The sequence below is a fragment of the Ranitomeya imitator genome, chromosome 5, assembly GCF_032444005.1.
Source record: "Ranitomeya imitator isolate aRanImi1 chromosome 5, aRanImi1.pri, whole genome shotgun sequence".
Taxonomy (NCBI): domain Eukaryota; kingdom Metazoa; phylum Chordata; class Amphibia; order Anura; family Dendrobatidae; genus Ranitomeya; species Ranitomeya imitator.
Genome location: NC_091286.1, coordinates 349,994,339 through 350,010,332, shown reverse-complemented (window position 1 = coordinate 350,010,332; position 15,994 = coordinate 349,994,339). Strand labels below are relative to the sequence as shown.

Sequence of the window (15,994 nt, the reverse complement as noted above, 5' to 3'; positions counted from 1 at the left end):
CATATAGAGAGTAAACCATCTTACCCATGGTATGAGTGACCAGTGCCTGGGACCCTGGATAAATCCCCCTAACGCGCGTTTCGCGTAGCTTTCTCAGCTCAACTGCAACCCATATAACATCAAGCTAACATACAAGGCTCATAAGTATAAAATCGACTTTTTGGATATCTGTATAGAGGTGCATGGGGCGGGGATGCTGCATACAGATGTATTTAGGAAGGCCACTTCGGTGAATTCCCTACTGCATGCATCCTCCTCGCATACCACACATACTATATGGTGGTGTGTATTGTGTGCTATTGCCGGCTAGTTACATATAGTATATACCATATCTCTCCTTAGATTTATATATGGGTGCTTTTTTTACTAATACCATGGTTTTAGCACTATTTTTTGTGCCTGGGGCTAGGATGTTTCTGTACTAGGGTCTCCTGGCTTCCCTTTTGTTTATGTATGGTCTACTCTTTATATGTAATTAATAAAATATATTTATATGTATTATTCTCGTATGGAACTCCATTTTTTTCCTTTGTTGTCTCAAGTATTAGGAGTATACGTTACTGTCCTTTTACATCTCCATGGATAGAACTAGACGTCTTATATCTTTAGATGTGTCATGTGGAATCCATGTTATTTCTGTGAGTGTGTTCATATACTTAATTTATTCTGTGTTGTTCACAGCAGCTGACTCCAGACAGATGGACTTTAGAGCCAGAGACTCCTCGTGGCTCAGTCAGATTAATGAAGTCTTTAAGGATGACCCCAGTTTGATTTTAAATTGTAACTACAGAGAAAATCAGGAATTGATCCAGAAACTCAAACTCCTTCTGCACAGGCGAATGAGGACGTGGTGGAATAAGGGCTTTCTAGAAAAATATGTTGCCAAGGGACTCATACCCAGAGGCCTACGTGTGCAGGTCTTTCCCTCTTTTGAAACTGATTTGTCTTGGTTTAAGAATGGATGGGAGGAGTTAGCTGGGAACTGCTCCAGAGGCTTCATGGAGCTACTTATCAAATTTAATGAATTTACGCTTAGTGAACTTGAAAGGGAAATTGATAGTATTCAAACATCTTTGAAAAAAGATCTAACATCTGAAGCCATTAAAAAAGTAAATGAGGATCTAGAAAAGGACTTTCTCAAATGGGAAGAAGATATTAAGATTACCAAGACCAAAAAGTTTCAGAGGGATGTACTTGACTTCCAAAATAATCAAGTCTACAGGTGGAGACACAACAATAGGAGAAGGGGTCGTTCCGTATCTAGAGTTAGAGAATCTCCTGGCTTCCATTTTGTTTATGTATGGTTTACTCTTTATATGTAATTAATAAAATATATTTATATGTATTATTCTCGTATGGAACTCCATTTTTTCCTTTGTTGTCTCAAGTTACATGTTAGCATAGGACCCCTTCTTTGATATCTCCTTCACAATTCTTGCATCTATTGAATTTTAGTTTTTTTGGAGAGTTTCTGCTTTCATTTATTTTGCATGAAGTCAGAATAGCTTCCCAGAGCTGCTGTTTTGATGTGAACTGCCTCCCACCCTCATAGATCTTTAGTTAGAGATCAGGTTTTTGCTGAAAAAAAAAAAGCCTTAAAAGGGTAATGTGTGAACATAACCTTAGACTGGTGATCCTTGCTGTCGGCATACTGCATTTTCTTGCATCCACATTTTACAATGTACGGTTACAAAACTCAGGCTGGGGTTGTTGTGTTTTTTTCTTCCTCAACTGAAGTATTTCCATTGCTTTGATAGAAGTGATTAACAATAATTAATTTATGTCCCTTTCTTTCAGAGTTTATATGATCAGTGCAGCAGTGGTCAAAGCCTAGATTTATCTACAATTAGGAAACCGACAAATCAAAACTCCCAGACAATGAAGTAATAGCCAGCCTCAAAAAGCAAGACTAAAAATCGAAGCATTGGTAATTTTGGACATTTCAGTCCCAGAATGTAATCATTTAATGACAATACTCGGTGATTTATGCTCCTGTCTAGAGAAGAGCGAATATTTCAGTATTATTTCGGATTACGATCACCGTATTTGCAATCTTTGCCGGACGCCATTGGAGTCAGTGTGAGTACCGATGAGCGCATATGTTCGGAAACGATCGTCAAACATAAAATCGTCACGAATATGGAAAATTCGGATTTGGCGATCGTTTTCTGAACTTTTTCGCTCATCTCAACACCTGTCAGCTCATCTGCTATTACCATTGCAATCCTCAAAATAAATGTGCATTTTGTATATATTTTATATTCTGTCCAGAACTCTTAGAAATCCAAGGTTTAGTATATTCAGATTCTCGTTTTGTATGAACTGAATAAGAATTTACAAAAAGTATAAAGTTGGGATACATTAACCACCATTGCGTAATTGGCAGGATGGGATCATGTATGTATGTATGTATGTATGTATTCATTAAATACCGACTTGTAAATATCTTTTATTTAAGATTTTTCACGATGGAAGCTGATAAAACATCCTCTGAGAGATCATCACAAATTCACGTAGGCAAATTACATGCTGTTAAAAAAAAAAAAAAAAAAAACAAGAATGAAGTTCAAACGTTTTTACCATGAACATAAGTTTATTTTATTCACTTGGATGTGATTAAAAAAAAATGTGCTGAGATAATCTTATAAATGTGCCCCTGCTGTGTAATGGCTGTGTCTGACTGTACGTGAACATGGTCTGATAGGCAGGAAAGGAAGCAAAAGAGCATATACAGACAATCACAGCGGATCCTGTGAGGTAAAACATTTCTCTGCCTGTTTTTAAAAAATGTTTTACCTCACAAAACGAATCATCTGAGATCCTATGCTGTCCTGTCAGTTTACATTTTTTAGCTTCCTCCCCTGCCCAGGAGCTGTTGTATGATCAGACCATGTTCCTGTATGGTCAGACACAGCCATTACACAGTACAGGCACATTTGTAAGAATATCTCAGCACAGGAACATTATTTTTAACCACTTCCTACTGTGGACCTCATTATCATTCCAAGACCTAGTGAATAAAATGGACATTTGCTCATGGGCAAAACCCCTTTAAGTCATGCACTTATATAATATAGTGCCACCCGTTGTTCAAAGTATATAGCATGGTGCGGTTCCACTGGTCGTAGATGTCTGCATAGTGTGTCACTGCAGAGCAGCCAATAGCAATAGACTCCTTCCCAGTTTGGGCTTTCCTTTGGCTGTTGTGCAGTACATGGAGGGCTCCTATATAGAGAACTGGTTTTGGGGAGAGGAGCAGACAATGCATGACTAACAGCAGGTGTGAATTTAAAAAATCTGACCGTCACATCCAAACATAGATCAAGTGTGAACAGGTGCTGAACCTAGAGTCACCAACTCGTACACAGTCAAACAAGGCAGCAAACCGTAGCGCCAAAGCATGCAAACATAAAATATGAACGTTAGACTACATTACTGCACTAGAAATATGAAAAAATGAGAGCGTTTAGCGCATAAATTGGCCAATTTACGTGTACCTGGTAGCCACTTTACGGCCAATTTATGCGCTATACGCTCTCTCATATTTCTAGTGCAGTAATGCAGTCTAACTTTCATATTTTATGTTTGCATGTTTTGGCGCTACAGTGTGCTGCCTTGTTTAACAGCAGGTGTGGACCTAGCCACACTGCTGCCTGAGGCGAGCTTCAAAACAGCGTCCCCCAAACACATATACAGTACAGCCCCCCTATAGGGCTCCCATCTCATATACAGTCCCCCCCATACATTACATGAGTGATAACTATTGTACATTCTACAATAGGTCATAAATCACACAGTATAGTCCTCTATACAGTATTCTGGGTACCACAGTGCTCCATACAGAATAATGAGCCCCATATATTGCTCCATACAGTATAGTGGGCACCGCACAGCACCCCATACACCATAACATGCCCCATATATTGCTCCATACAGTATGAGCCCCACATGATGCTCCACACTGTATAATGGCCCCACATGATGCTCCATACTGTATAATGGCCACACATGATGCTGCATACTGTATAATGGCCACACATGATGCTGCATACTGTATAATGGCCACACATGATGCTGCATACTGTATAATGGCCACACATGATGCTCCATACTGTATAATGGCCACACAGTGCTCCATACTGTAGAATGGCCACACAGTGCTCCATACTGTATAATGGCCACACTTGGTTACTCCTACACACGCTGCTGCGCTCCGTACACCTTGCGCACACGGCTCCACTCCGTACTCACGCGGCTCCGCTCCGTACACCTCATACACACCTGGCTCCGCTCCGTACACCTCATACACACCCGGCTCCGCTCCGTACACCTCATACACATGCAGCTCCGCTCCGTACACCTCATACACATGCAGCTCCGCTCCGTACACATCATACACATCCGACTCTGCTTCGTACACCTCATACCCATCCGGCTCCGCTTCGTACACCTCACACACACGCGGTTCCACTTCGTACACCTCATACACATTCAGCTCCGCTCCATACACCTTAAACACACACGGCTCAGCTCTGTACACCTCGTACACATTCAACTCCGCTCCGTACACCTCATATACACACGGCTCCGCTCAGTACACCTCATATACACACACGGCTCCGATCCATACACCTCATACACACACTGCTTTGCTCCGTACACATTCAGCTCTGCCCAATACACCTCATACACACACTGCTCCGCTCCGTACACCTCATACACATTCAGCTCCGCTCCGTACACCTCTTACACACACTGCTCTGCTACATCCAGGCTGTAAACCCTTCCTGACCCCACACATAAGGCAGCTTACCATGGCAACCAGCACAGCAGAGTCCTGCTATCCATGGAGGTCCCGATAAGTGCTCCATGCTGTATAATGGCCACACAGTGCTCCATACTGTATAATGGCCACACAGTGCTCCATACTGTATAATGGCCACACTTAGTTACTCCTACACACGCTGCTGCGCTCCGTACACCTTGTGCACACGGCTCCACTCCACTCCGTGTGTGTGTATGAGGTGTATGGAGCGGAGCCGTGTGTGTATGAGGTGTATGGAGCGGAGCTAAATGTGTATGAGGTGTATGGAGAGGAGCCGTGTGTGTATGAGGTGTACGAAGTGGAGCCGTGTGTGTATGAGGTGTATGGAGTGGAGCTGTGTGTACGAGGTGTTTGGAGCGGAGCTGAATGTGTATGGAGCGGAGCCGTGGGTGTACAAGGTGTACGGAGCGGAGCCGTGTGTGTACGAGGTGTACGGAGCGGAGCCGTGTGTGTACGAGGTGTACGGAGCGGAGCCGTGTGTGTACGAGGTGTATGGAGCAGAGCCATGTGTGCGGAGCGCAGCCGCATGTGTATGAGTAGCTATGTGTGGCCATTATACGGTACGAAGTATCATGTGCGGCCAATATACAGTATGGAGCATCATGTGCGACCATTATACAGTATGGAGCACTGTGTGGCCATTATACAGTATGGAGCATCATGTGGGGCTCATACTGTATGGAGCAATATATGGGGCTCGTTATACTGTATGGAGCAATATATGGGGCTCATTATTCTGTATGGAGCACTGTGGTACCCAGAATACTGTATAGAGGACTATACTGTGTGATTTATGACCTAACAGCAGGAGAAGCAGCCAACACGCCCCCTTGTTAAGCCATGCCCCTTCCCCTGCAGTCTGTTTTTCTTCCAGTGTGAGCGGTACAGCTCAGAGGGAGAGAGAGGGACATTTTTGAGGTACGTGTCACGCCCCCTTGTTAGGCCACTCCCCTTCCCGGTATGTTCCTGAGTGAGTCTCCAGTGTGCGTGCGGTGCAGAACTTCAGAGAGGGTGACACTGAGAGGGGACACTTCTGTTCTTTGAGGTACATAAGTTACAACACAGTCAGTCACCACCTCCAAGGCTTATCTGCCGAACACAGCCCTGGGTGCCGCAATAAGCAGCAGACCAGTGGACTGCTGAGCTAATCATGCCTGGCTAGTAAACTAATCGTGCGTGGAATGAGTGGGGCTGAGCAGGGTGGGATGGAAACACTCACAGCCTCCTCTGTTACTGGCCTCTGCTGCTGTAATGGCAGATCGACGTATCAGGTATGGAGAAGTCTGTGCCGTCATTATACAGTATGGAGCATCATATGGGGCCATTATACAGTATGGAGCATCATGTGGGACTATTATACAGTATGGAGCATTGTGGGGCCATTATACAGTATTGAGCATCATGTGTGGCCATTATACAGTATGGAGCACTGTGTGGCCATATTTTTTTGTTTATAATTATTCTTTATGAAACAGTGTGATCAGCAGTGCTAAATGGGTGTGGTTGGGATGTGGATATGGGTGAGACTAGTTATGAATGGGTGTGGTCAGAGGCGTGGCCTAAAATTTGCCGCGTTGCGCGACGCAGATTTTGTCCCTCTTTCCCATCTTCAAAAGTTGGGAGGTATGTTCCACTCCATACACCTCATACACACACGGCTCCGCTCTGTACACCTCATGCACATTCAGCTCCGTACACCTCGTACACACACGGCACTGCTACATCCACGCTGTAAACCCCTCCTGACCCCACACATAAGGCAGCTTACCAAGGCAACCAGCACAGCAGAGTCCTGCAATCCATGGAGGTCCAATCATGTGACCACGGACTCCTCCCCTCCTGTGACCTCATCACAGGTCCTGTTTGAACAGAGCAGCCAATATGTGGTGTACTGCTCTGCGGGTGCAGGGATGACCGGCTGATATTGCACACCGTGGGCTGTGACTAACCTAACGGTTAGGTTGTGGGTTGTGAGCAGGGGCGCGCGCACCGCACTAGTGACACTCAGCAAATGTCAGGGATTATGGAGAGTCGGCACCAGGTGTTCTGACCGCCGCTCTGCCGCCCCCTGTCCTTCAGTGACGACTGCCGCCTGAAGCAAAGGGCTCAACTTGCCCCATGATAGCGGCGCCCCTGACTAACAGCATGAAACCAATTATGGGGAAATGCTCCGTGCTAAACATTTTGAACAACAAAGCAACATAAGAAAATGGAACACTTAAAGATAATCTGTCACCCTTTTGAGCTATTTGAGTAAATAATACGGGCACACAGTTTGTATACAGGTGAAATTAGACATATATGTATGCCTCCTTGATGATGATTTGTTTAGTAAAAAATCATCTATAGCTTTGATCTTCCAGGCTTTTGGTTGTACGCTGCTCAGAAGATAAGAGCCTCCGATCTTCGTTATACAAGATCTCTCCTCCCCTTTTCTTTTGAAGTCTTGTGCGCAGCCGGAAAACCTGCGCCTGCATGTTCTGTCAAGTCTCTCCTGTGCTCTTCCGCCCCTTTCCATTTGCGCTGTCTTCAATTTTGATATGTGCGGGCGTCTGAGTCACTGTAACTTCCGGTCCCAGTGATCTCTAGCACACAGTGAAGGTGAATTCCCCACCGTACAGAAGAGCGCTAGCAGGCAGAGCGTGCAGAAGAGTGCAGGCGTCGGATTTCTGCTTCGCACATAAGGTCGAAGGGGAGTAGAAATCTTGTATAATGAAGACCGGAGGCAGTTTTATCTTCCAGGCAGCCTGCGCCCCAAAAGCCTGGAAGATCGAAGCTGTAAAAGATGATTTCTTTCTTGCTTCATTGGGAGACACAGGTAACCATGGGTGTATGCTGCTGTCGCTAGGAGGCTGACACTATGCAAATAAGGAAACGTTAACTCCTCCTCGGCAGTATACACCCTCCGACAGGCACAATGCAACTCAGTTTTTGCTTAGTATCTGTAGGAGGCAGACCTGGATCTAACCACCAGATCTGCATTATTTTCTTTTACAGGGGTTTTTGTTTTATTAATCATTTCCCTTTCTCTTTGATTCACTTCTTTGGGTAACAAGGTGCAGCTTCTCAGGGTATGTGCACACGTTCAGTTTTTTTCGCGATAAAAACTCATTAAAAACGCATGCATTATGCATCCTATCATTTAGAATGCATTCTGCAATTTTTGTGCACATGATGCGTTTTTTTTCCGTGAAAAAAAGCATTGCGGTTAAAAAAGCAGCATGTTCATTAATTTTGTTTTTTTTTTGCGTTTTTCGCGCTATTCTATACATTTGGAAAAAACACATCAAAAACGTGCAAAAAACGCATGCGGATTTCTGGCAGAAATGTCCGGTTTTTGTCAGGAAAATTTCTGCCAGAAATCCTGACGTGTGCACATACCCTCACCCTGTTTTTCCCACATTTAAGCGACCGAGAGAGCAGTGTGGTACTCCCCACATTGCCCACTCCTCTCGGACCCGCTGGCAGGACTTCGTTCCCTGTCACCCTTATGGGTGTTTCAGGGTGACTTCTTGCTGGCCAGTCCTCGCCTTTTCCCCTCCTCACCCCTCTCCTCGGAGAGAGGGCTGAGAGGAAGACAGTGGTCATCTATAGTGACCTCCCCCTTCTCGTAAGGGGTTGACGCCGTCTTCTGCACCGTCCGGAGATGGTACGGGAAGGAGGATCTTACTCCCAGGACCCCTTCTTCTCCGAGGGATTCTGACGCGATCCTCAGACACCAAGGAGCCGGATTCAAGCAAGATAGCAAGTGTGTGCAGGAGTCTACTCCCTACCCCAACGCCTCAACCTCACCCACCATACCCCCCCCTCCACTCCCCCCGGTCTACGCCTATCAGCACCGCACTTTCATTTTTTCCAGCGCCGGGCACACCCCCTCTGCTCTGCACTGCCTTGGCTCTCCACTTTGACACGCCTCTTCAGGTGTGTCGTCCTATCAGGACGCCGGTTTCTTTTTCTTGTGTACGCCCACACTTCTGCGTGCCCGAACACAGCTTTGCCCGCCTACCGCTCGTTCAAGTGTCGCATGGCCAGAGAGAACTGTGTCCATTTTGGCGGGCTCCTGCAGCGCGTTCAGGATTCGGAGGGGGACACAGTACCTGCGCTGCCTCTGCAATCGCTGGGTGTCTGGTAGGCTCTGCATTCCCTGCCTCCTTCCTCGGCTTTACTCCCTTCAGCAGCATCGCCTTCTTAGCGTTCTGCTGCACTCTTCACTTAAGCAGTATAGCCGGCATAGTGTTCTGCTAGAGCCCTCTTCAGCAGTATCGCCTTTATAGCGTCCTGCTGTAGTCCTCAGGCTCTAGCTATGCCCAACCCCACACATGCCTCCGGCTACAAACCCACGGTGACCAATTATGCTTGTGCCCGCTGTAAGAGAAAGTGGGCTTCAGGCCAGCCGTCGCCTTTCTGTCTGTACTGCAGTCCTTCCACCATGTCCGTCCCTCAGGAAGCTCCTATTGCTTGGGATGAGTGCACTCCCCCGGAGTGGGCTGTTGCTATGTCTCAGTCAGTCTCAGACCTGACAAAAGTGCCCCAGTCCCTGGTACAGGTCCTGGAACGCTTGCCGCCTCTATCTTCTGCCACCAGTGCCACAAACTCCTCCCACGGCGATTCGCTCGCACCTGACCATGACCCACACAGGGTCAGATTGGAGAAAGGATCCAGAAAGAGGACTCTGTCTAGCTCTTCATCCAGCTCTCCGGAACCCGCGGCACCATCTAGAATACCCCTCTCCACCCGTTCCCCCTCCTCTGAGGCAGACATCTGGTCGGATGTACTTTCGAACTCAGTCTGATTCAGATACAGATCAGTCCTCTGGCATGCAGGACATGGTAGATAGCCTTGTTTCGGCTATTATTCAAACCCTTGACCTTGAGGAGGATTCCACCTCCCAGGAGGATTCAGTTTCATTCAGGCGGGTGAAACGGCCCTCTAGAGTTTTTCCCAATCAGAAAGAGTTTGAGAATACTACCTCTAGACACTGGGAAAACGTTTTCCAGGAAGAAAGCGTCTGGATATCTTGTACCCCTTTTAATCCAGACCTAGTTAGCAAATGGTCTGATTCCCCTAAGGTAGATCCGCCTGTCTCGTTTATCCTCACAGACAGTTCTGTATATCCCTGATGCAGCATCTCTTAAGGACGCTACTGACAGGCAAATTGAGGCTTTAACCAAATCGGCCTTTGAGGCGTCCGGCACACCTCTCTGCCCGAAGTTCGCCTACTGTTGGGTGGCGAAAGCCATGTCTGCCTGGTCCAAGATACTTCGCAGGGGCATCGTTGCTTCTGCTCCTTCGGAAGAACTAGCTGATTTAGCGGACCAGATTGCACACGCGGGGAGATATCTGTTAAATGCCTCCTTGGATACGGCTGCTTGTTCCGCAAGAGCAAACAGCAACATCATTGCCATTCGCTGTGTCCTTTGTCTGAAGGCGTGGAACTGACCCTGCTTCTAAAATGTCTCTTACTGGCCTTCCTTTCCAGGGCTCCAGGCTCTTCGGCACTAAGCTAGACCAGATCATCTCAGACACTACAGGTGGAAAGAGCACCTCTCTCCCTCAATCCAGGCCTAAGCGCCCCTTTATTTGTAGGGGACCCCAGTCCTTTCGTCCCTTCTGGCCCTTCCCCTTCTCTGGCGGTTCCCGCTTAGGGGGAATGGAGAAAACCTTCCTTCAGGCCTATTCCTCACTGGAGGGCTAAGAGCCACTCCTCTAAGCTTCCGGATCTCGTGGCAACAGATTCGCTTCAAAATGACGGGTCACCCCCGCCTGGAAATCTTTCCAGGGTGGGAGGCAGGCTTCTTCTGTTCACAGAGGCTTGGTTATTGGTAGTCGACAACGCCTGGGTCAGGGAGATCGTCACATCAGGCTACAAAATTGAATTTTCTTCGTCCCCCAGGAAGACGTTTCTTCCTCTCCCGTCCACCCAAGCAGCCGTCCCATGCCCCAGGGCTCCTCCAGGCCGTCGATCCCCTCCTCACCTCAGTGATCGTTCCTGTTCCTTACCGCGAGCGGTTTTCGGGTTTTTACTCAAATCTGTTCATGGTTCCGAAAAAAGACTGGTCTCTCCACCTGATTTTGGATGTCAAACAGTTGAACCGCCACCTTCGGGTTCGACACTTCAAGATGGAGTCACTGCGCTCGGTGATCGATTCCATGGAACCGGGGGAATATCTGTGCTCTGTGGACATTCAGGATGTGTACCTGCACATTCCGATTTGTCAGCAGCATCAGAGGTTCCTTCGTTTCGCAATCCAGGAACAACATTACCAGTTTACAGCTCTCCCGTTCGGCCTAGCGTCCGCCCCCCAGGGTCTTTACGAAAGTAATGGCAGCGGTCATGGCCATCCTTCGTTCAAAGGGGATCCTCATAATCCCCTATCTCAATGACGTTCCGGTCAAGGGTCCGTCTCACCGGGACTGCGACCAGAGTCTCCAGATCATTCTGGACACGCTGATCTGCCTCGGCTGGATAATCAACAGGGAGAAGTCGACCTTGATTCCAATTCAACGCCTCGAGTTCCTGGGCATGGAATTCAACACCACCCAAGCTCGGGTCTTCCTCCCGAAAGAGAAGTTCTTCTCTTTACACTATGCCATCAAAGCCTTAAAGCGCCCGGTTCCTCTGCCTTTACGGCTCTGTATGAAAGTTCTAGGGAAGATGGTCGCTTCCATGGAAGCAGTACTTTATGCTCAATTTCACTCTCGCCCTCTCCAACTGGCTCTCCTGTCTGCCTGGGACAAGAACCCACTTTCCCTAGATCGCCCAATTCACCTTCCTCTCAATGTAAGACACTCTCACTTGGTGGACGCTTTCCGCCTCCATGCAGCGCGGAAGATCATTTCTCCCCCTCCGCTGGCAGATCATCACCACCGACGCCAGTCTTCAGGCGTGGGGTGCGGTCTTTCTCAATCACACAGCACACAGTCGCTGGAAGGTTCAGGAGACCCTTCTCCCCATCAATCTCTTGGAGATCAGGGTGATCTTCCTCGCGGTAAATCCGATCCGCGTTCAGTCGGACAACGCCACGGCCGTGGCTTACATAAACCATCAGGGAGGGACTCGCAGCAATCAGATCATGAGGGAGGTGTCAAACATTCTACGCTGGGTAGAGAACCACGTTCCCGAGATCTCAGCTGTCCACATTCCAGGAGTGGAAAATTGGGAAGCAGACTTCCTCAGCCGTCAGGGCCTCGCGTCAAGCGAGTGGTCTCTCCATCCCACCGTCTTCAACCAAATATGTCAGAGATGGGGAGTTCCGGACGTCGACCTAATGGCCTCCCGAACAAAACAAGGTTCCCCAGTATGTAGCCAGGTCTCGGGACCCGATGGCCGTCAGTTTCGACGGCCTGGTGATCCCGTGGGCCCAGTTCCACATGCCCTATCTTTTTCCCCCTCTTCCCTTGATCCCAAGTGTCGTAAAAAAGATAAAGGCAGAGAGGGTCCCCGTTCTCTTAATAGCTCCAGATTGGCCTCGCAGGGCCTGGTACGCGGAGCTAGTAAACATGCTGTCGGACGTCCCCTCGAGACTCCCAGACCGTCCGGATCTTTTATCACAGGGGCCCCTCTTCCACCCGAATTCTCGGTCTCTGAATTTAATGGTATGGCCATTGAGGCCGCGGTCCTAAGGGACGCAAGTTTTTCTCACAGCGTCATACAGACCATGATAAAAGCTAGGAAACCGGCTTCTTCTCGCATCTATCATAGATGTTGGAAGGCCTTTTTCCGATGGTGCGACAACAACCGCTTGTTCCCTATGGTTTTTTCCCTTCCTTCAAGCGGGTCTCAATTCGGGCCTTTCTTTGAGTAGTTTAAAGGGCCAGGTCTCCGCCCTGTCCATCCTTTTCCAAAGGGACCTAGCTTCCCTTCCCCAAGTCAGGACCTTCCTCCAAGGTGTTGCCCACATAGCACCTCCTTATCATTCCCCGGTTGAGCCATGGGATCTCAACCTCGTTCTCTGCGTCCTCCAGCGCGCGCCTTTTGAACCAATCCAGGACATTTCCTTTTCTCTCCTATCTTGCAAGGTGGCCTTCCTGGTCGCCATCACCTCTATTAGGAGGGTATCCGAGTTAGCGGCATTATCCTGCCGTTCTCCTTTCCTAATTCTGCACCAGGACAAAGTAGTCCTGCGGCCTGTTCCTTCCTTTCTACCAAAAGTAGTTTTGGCTTTTCACATCAACAAGGACATCGTCCTTCCTTCCTTGTGCCCTTCCACGGTCCATCCCTTGGAGAAATCTCTCCACAAGCTGGATTTGGTCAGGGCTATCCGAGTCTATCTTACCAGAACTCCTCCTTTTCGCCAGTCCGATCCTCTGTTGGTTGTCTCTGAAGGTCGTCGAAAAGGGCTCCCCACTTCTAAATCCACTATTGCTCGTTGGATTTGTTCGGTGGTTCTGGAGGCATACCACGTTCAGGATACACAGCCTCCTCCCGGGGTGAGGGCTCACTCTACCCGGGCTGTGGGAGCTTCTTGGGCTGTTCATCACCAGGCTTTGGGTTTGCAGGTTTGGAAAGCTGCAACCTGGTCATCCCTTCACACCTTCGTAAGGTTCTACAAAGTGCATACTCAGGCTTCTGCGGATGCAGGCCTGGGTAGGAAGATACTGCAAGCGGCGGTTTCCCACCGGCTGACCTAAGTCTTCTTTTCTCGGACTATTTTTTTTTCCCACCCTTGGGACTGCTTTTGGACGTCCCATGGTTACCTGTGTCCCTTAATGAAGCGAGAAAGAAAGAGGGATTTTTGGTTCTTACCGTAAAATCTTTCTTGGAGCCTTCATTGGGGGACACAGCACTCTCCCAAATTGTACCGTGTTGGCCAACGTGCCGTTGTTTTAAGTTGGTACATAGGTTGAGTTCCTTATACTTACTCCTACGACTGTTTTAGCACCAAACTGAGTTGCATTGTACCTGTCGGAGGGTGTATACTGCAGAGGAGGAGTTAACGTTTCCTTATTTACATAGTGTCAGCCTCCTAGCGACAGCAGCATACACCTATGGTTACCTGTGTCCCCCAATGAAGGCTCAAAGAAAGAGATTTTACGGTAAGAACCAAAAATCCCTCTTTTTTTTACTAAGCAATGCGCCATCAAGGAGGCATACAGGAATGACTAATTTTTTTTAAACATGTGCATTTCAGATTGTTTTATTCAGTGGATGTAAAGTCAGGCCATTTTATAGAGAGGGCAGATGATTTTACGATCTGACTACAGGCAGGTTTGTTTGTAGTCTGTATCCATAGTAACACACAGATCTGCAGAAATGCTGTTAACAAAAAAATGATAGGACATTGTAAATTGAGACTTTTTGCTAATTATGTTCATTTTTTTTGTTTTAGATGCAACGAACAAATAAAACCTTTCAGGACATGATCTTTAGTGTATCTTTTCTTGGAGAATCTACACAATTATCCCTCAGCTTTTACTGCCTTTGAATTGAAATAAAACTAGTATTGTAGTTATAGTGAACTAATATGGTAGAATAAAGGGGCAGAGCGTTTTCTCTTCCTTGTAGGAATGGCCTTTAAGGAGACTATGCTGAAGTGGTCAATACTAGAGAAACACTAAGCCCGTTCCGAAGTTCAGACGAGCCGTAACCTCTGCTGACCAGTTATGTCCACAGCTCTATGTGCTCGTCCTCCTAGCGGAATGATGCAGGAGCTGCCAGCTATATACCATTCACTAGTCTTGGAGGTAAATTGAGTCAAACAAGCACATGTTTGGGATTTTTTCCATGAGGACATGAGATCCATGCTGAAAAAAGTCAATGCGGACCATATTAACCCTATATGAGGAACATATAGTAAGCATTTCGTCTGTACAGGGGGAAGCCCTTAGTGTGTTCATTCGTGCTGTGAATATATTTATTTCAGCTTCTTTCAAGCTGTTATTCATTAGAATCCGAGAATTCCCAGCATTTCTTCATCCATCACTATGTAAATGTTGTACCGTTACTGTTTTGTTTGTTTTTTTCCTCTCTGTATAAATCTATGCATCATCAATCCAACAACTTGTATTTGGAAGTCGATACAAATGTATACACTGTTATGCACTGGTATATTTTTTTCCTTATCTTTGTGTATGTCTACACCTTACTCCTTTTATTGCAAGATGTACATATTCTATTTTTAAAGTTCTAACATTTTCTTCTACATTTGTGCCAAGGAAATCCGTTTGATGTCCACACTGAAACCATTAAAACAAGTAATGTTGTACTGGAGTCGTGTAGTTTGTAATTTTTGGTGATATGAAATATGTAGACATTGAGCATGAGACGGATATAGGCAGGTTTAACACTATCACTTCTTACAAGGCAATGAGTATCTCAGTATGTGGATATGCACTAGTAGTTTACATTCCTTCCTTAGAAGCCTTACTAGACATGCCAGTGCTGTGCCCTGTGCTATATTATAGGACCCTATAAGTTAGTGACATAGCCCATACTGAAGACTAGTCATTAGGCTTTTAGACCCACTGCGCTTGCTTTGCAAGACTTTGCAGCACAGGATTACCACATTCAATGTATAATTAATACATTTATAAGGGTAAGGTGACACAGTGTAGTTTTGATGCAGTCCAGTTTTGATTGTTTCCATAAAAAAGCAAGTTTTTGACTGTGTTTTCTGATTTTGTTTAGCAATGTGTTCCACGCTGATTTAAATTGGTTTATTACATTTGGGCCATGTAGACAAAAAAAAAAACGCAAGTGCAGATTTGTCAAAAGTGGTGCTAAAAAAATGCGAAGTAGTTCTCCAATACAACCAATGAGATCAATTATTCTGGGAAATGAGGTTTCTGATGGGTTATTTTGGGAAACTACTATCTCATCAGCAATGTCTAAAACCATGTTTGTCTAAGCATAATCGAATGCAGTTTTGGACTATGACAGAACTGCACTGTGTGAACTTACGCTTGGGATGGTCACTGAAGGTAGTGGTTAACAGGAGCAGAGATGGTGCATATCGGTGAGTGTTTGCAGCTGTTAGCCTCAACATGTGGGGATTCCTTAATAAACAAGCAATGCCCGCATGTGTTGTCTAACCGCCACAAATCATGCAGCCGCAGGGTCTGGAACATAATATATGAGCACTCCCAGATGTTTGGATAACACCCGAGTGTGCTCGGACAAGACGTTAACCGAGGACATGCGCTCATCACTAGTACAAATCTGTTTGCAGG

The 15,994-nt window shown here is 46.7% G+C and overlaps 1 protein-coding gene across 1 annotated transcript in view; it reads left to right on the top strand.

Annotated features, from left to right (window-relative positions):
• TTK (TTK protein kinase) overlaps nucleotides 1-15,035 on the top strand; it is a 100,247-nt gene extending 85,212 nt beyond the window's left edge. Inside the window, exons 22-23 of the mRNA XM_069726453.1 lie at nucleotides 1,798-1,927; nucleotides 14,155-15,035. Coding sequence (XP_069582554.1) covers nucleotides 1,798-1,887 — 90 coding nt within the window. The 3' untranslated portion in view covers nucleotides 1,888-1,927; nucleotides 14,155-15,035. The remainder of the gene's footprint in view (nucleotides 1-1,797; nucleotides 1,928-14,154) is intronic.
• The last annotated feature ends 959 nt before the right edge of the window (nucleotides 15,036-15,994 follow it).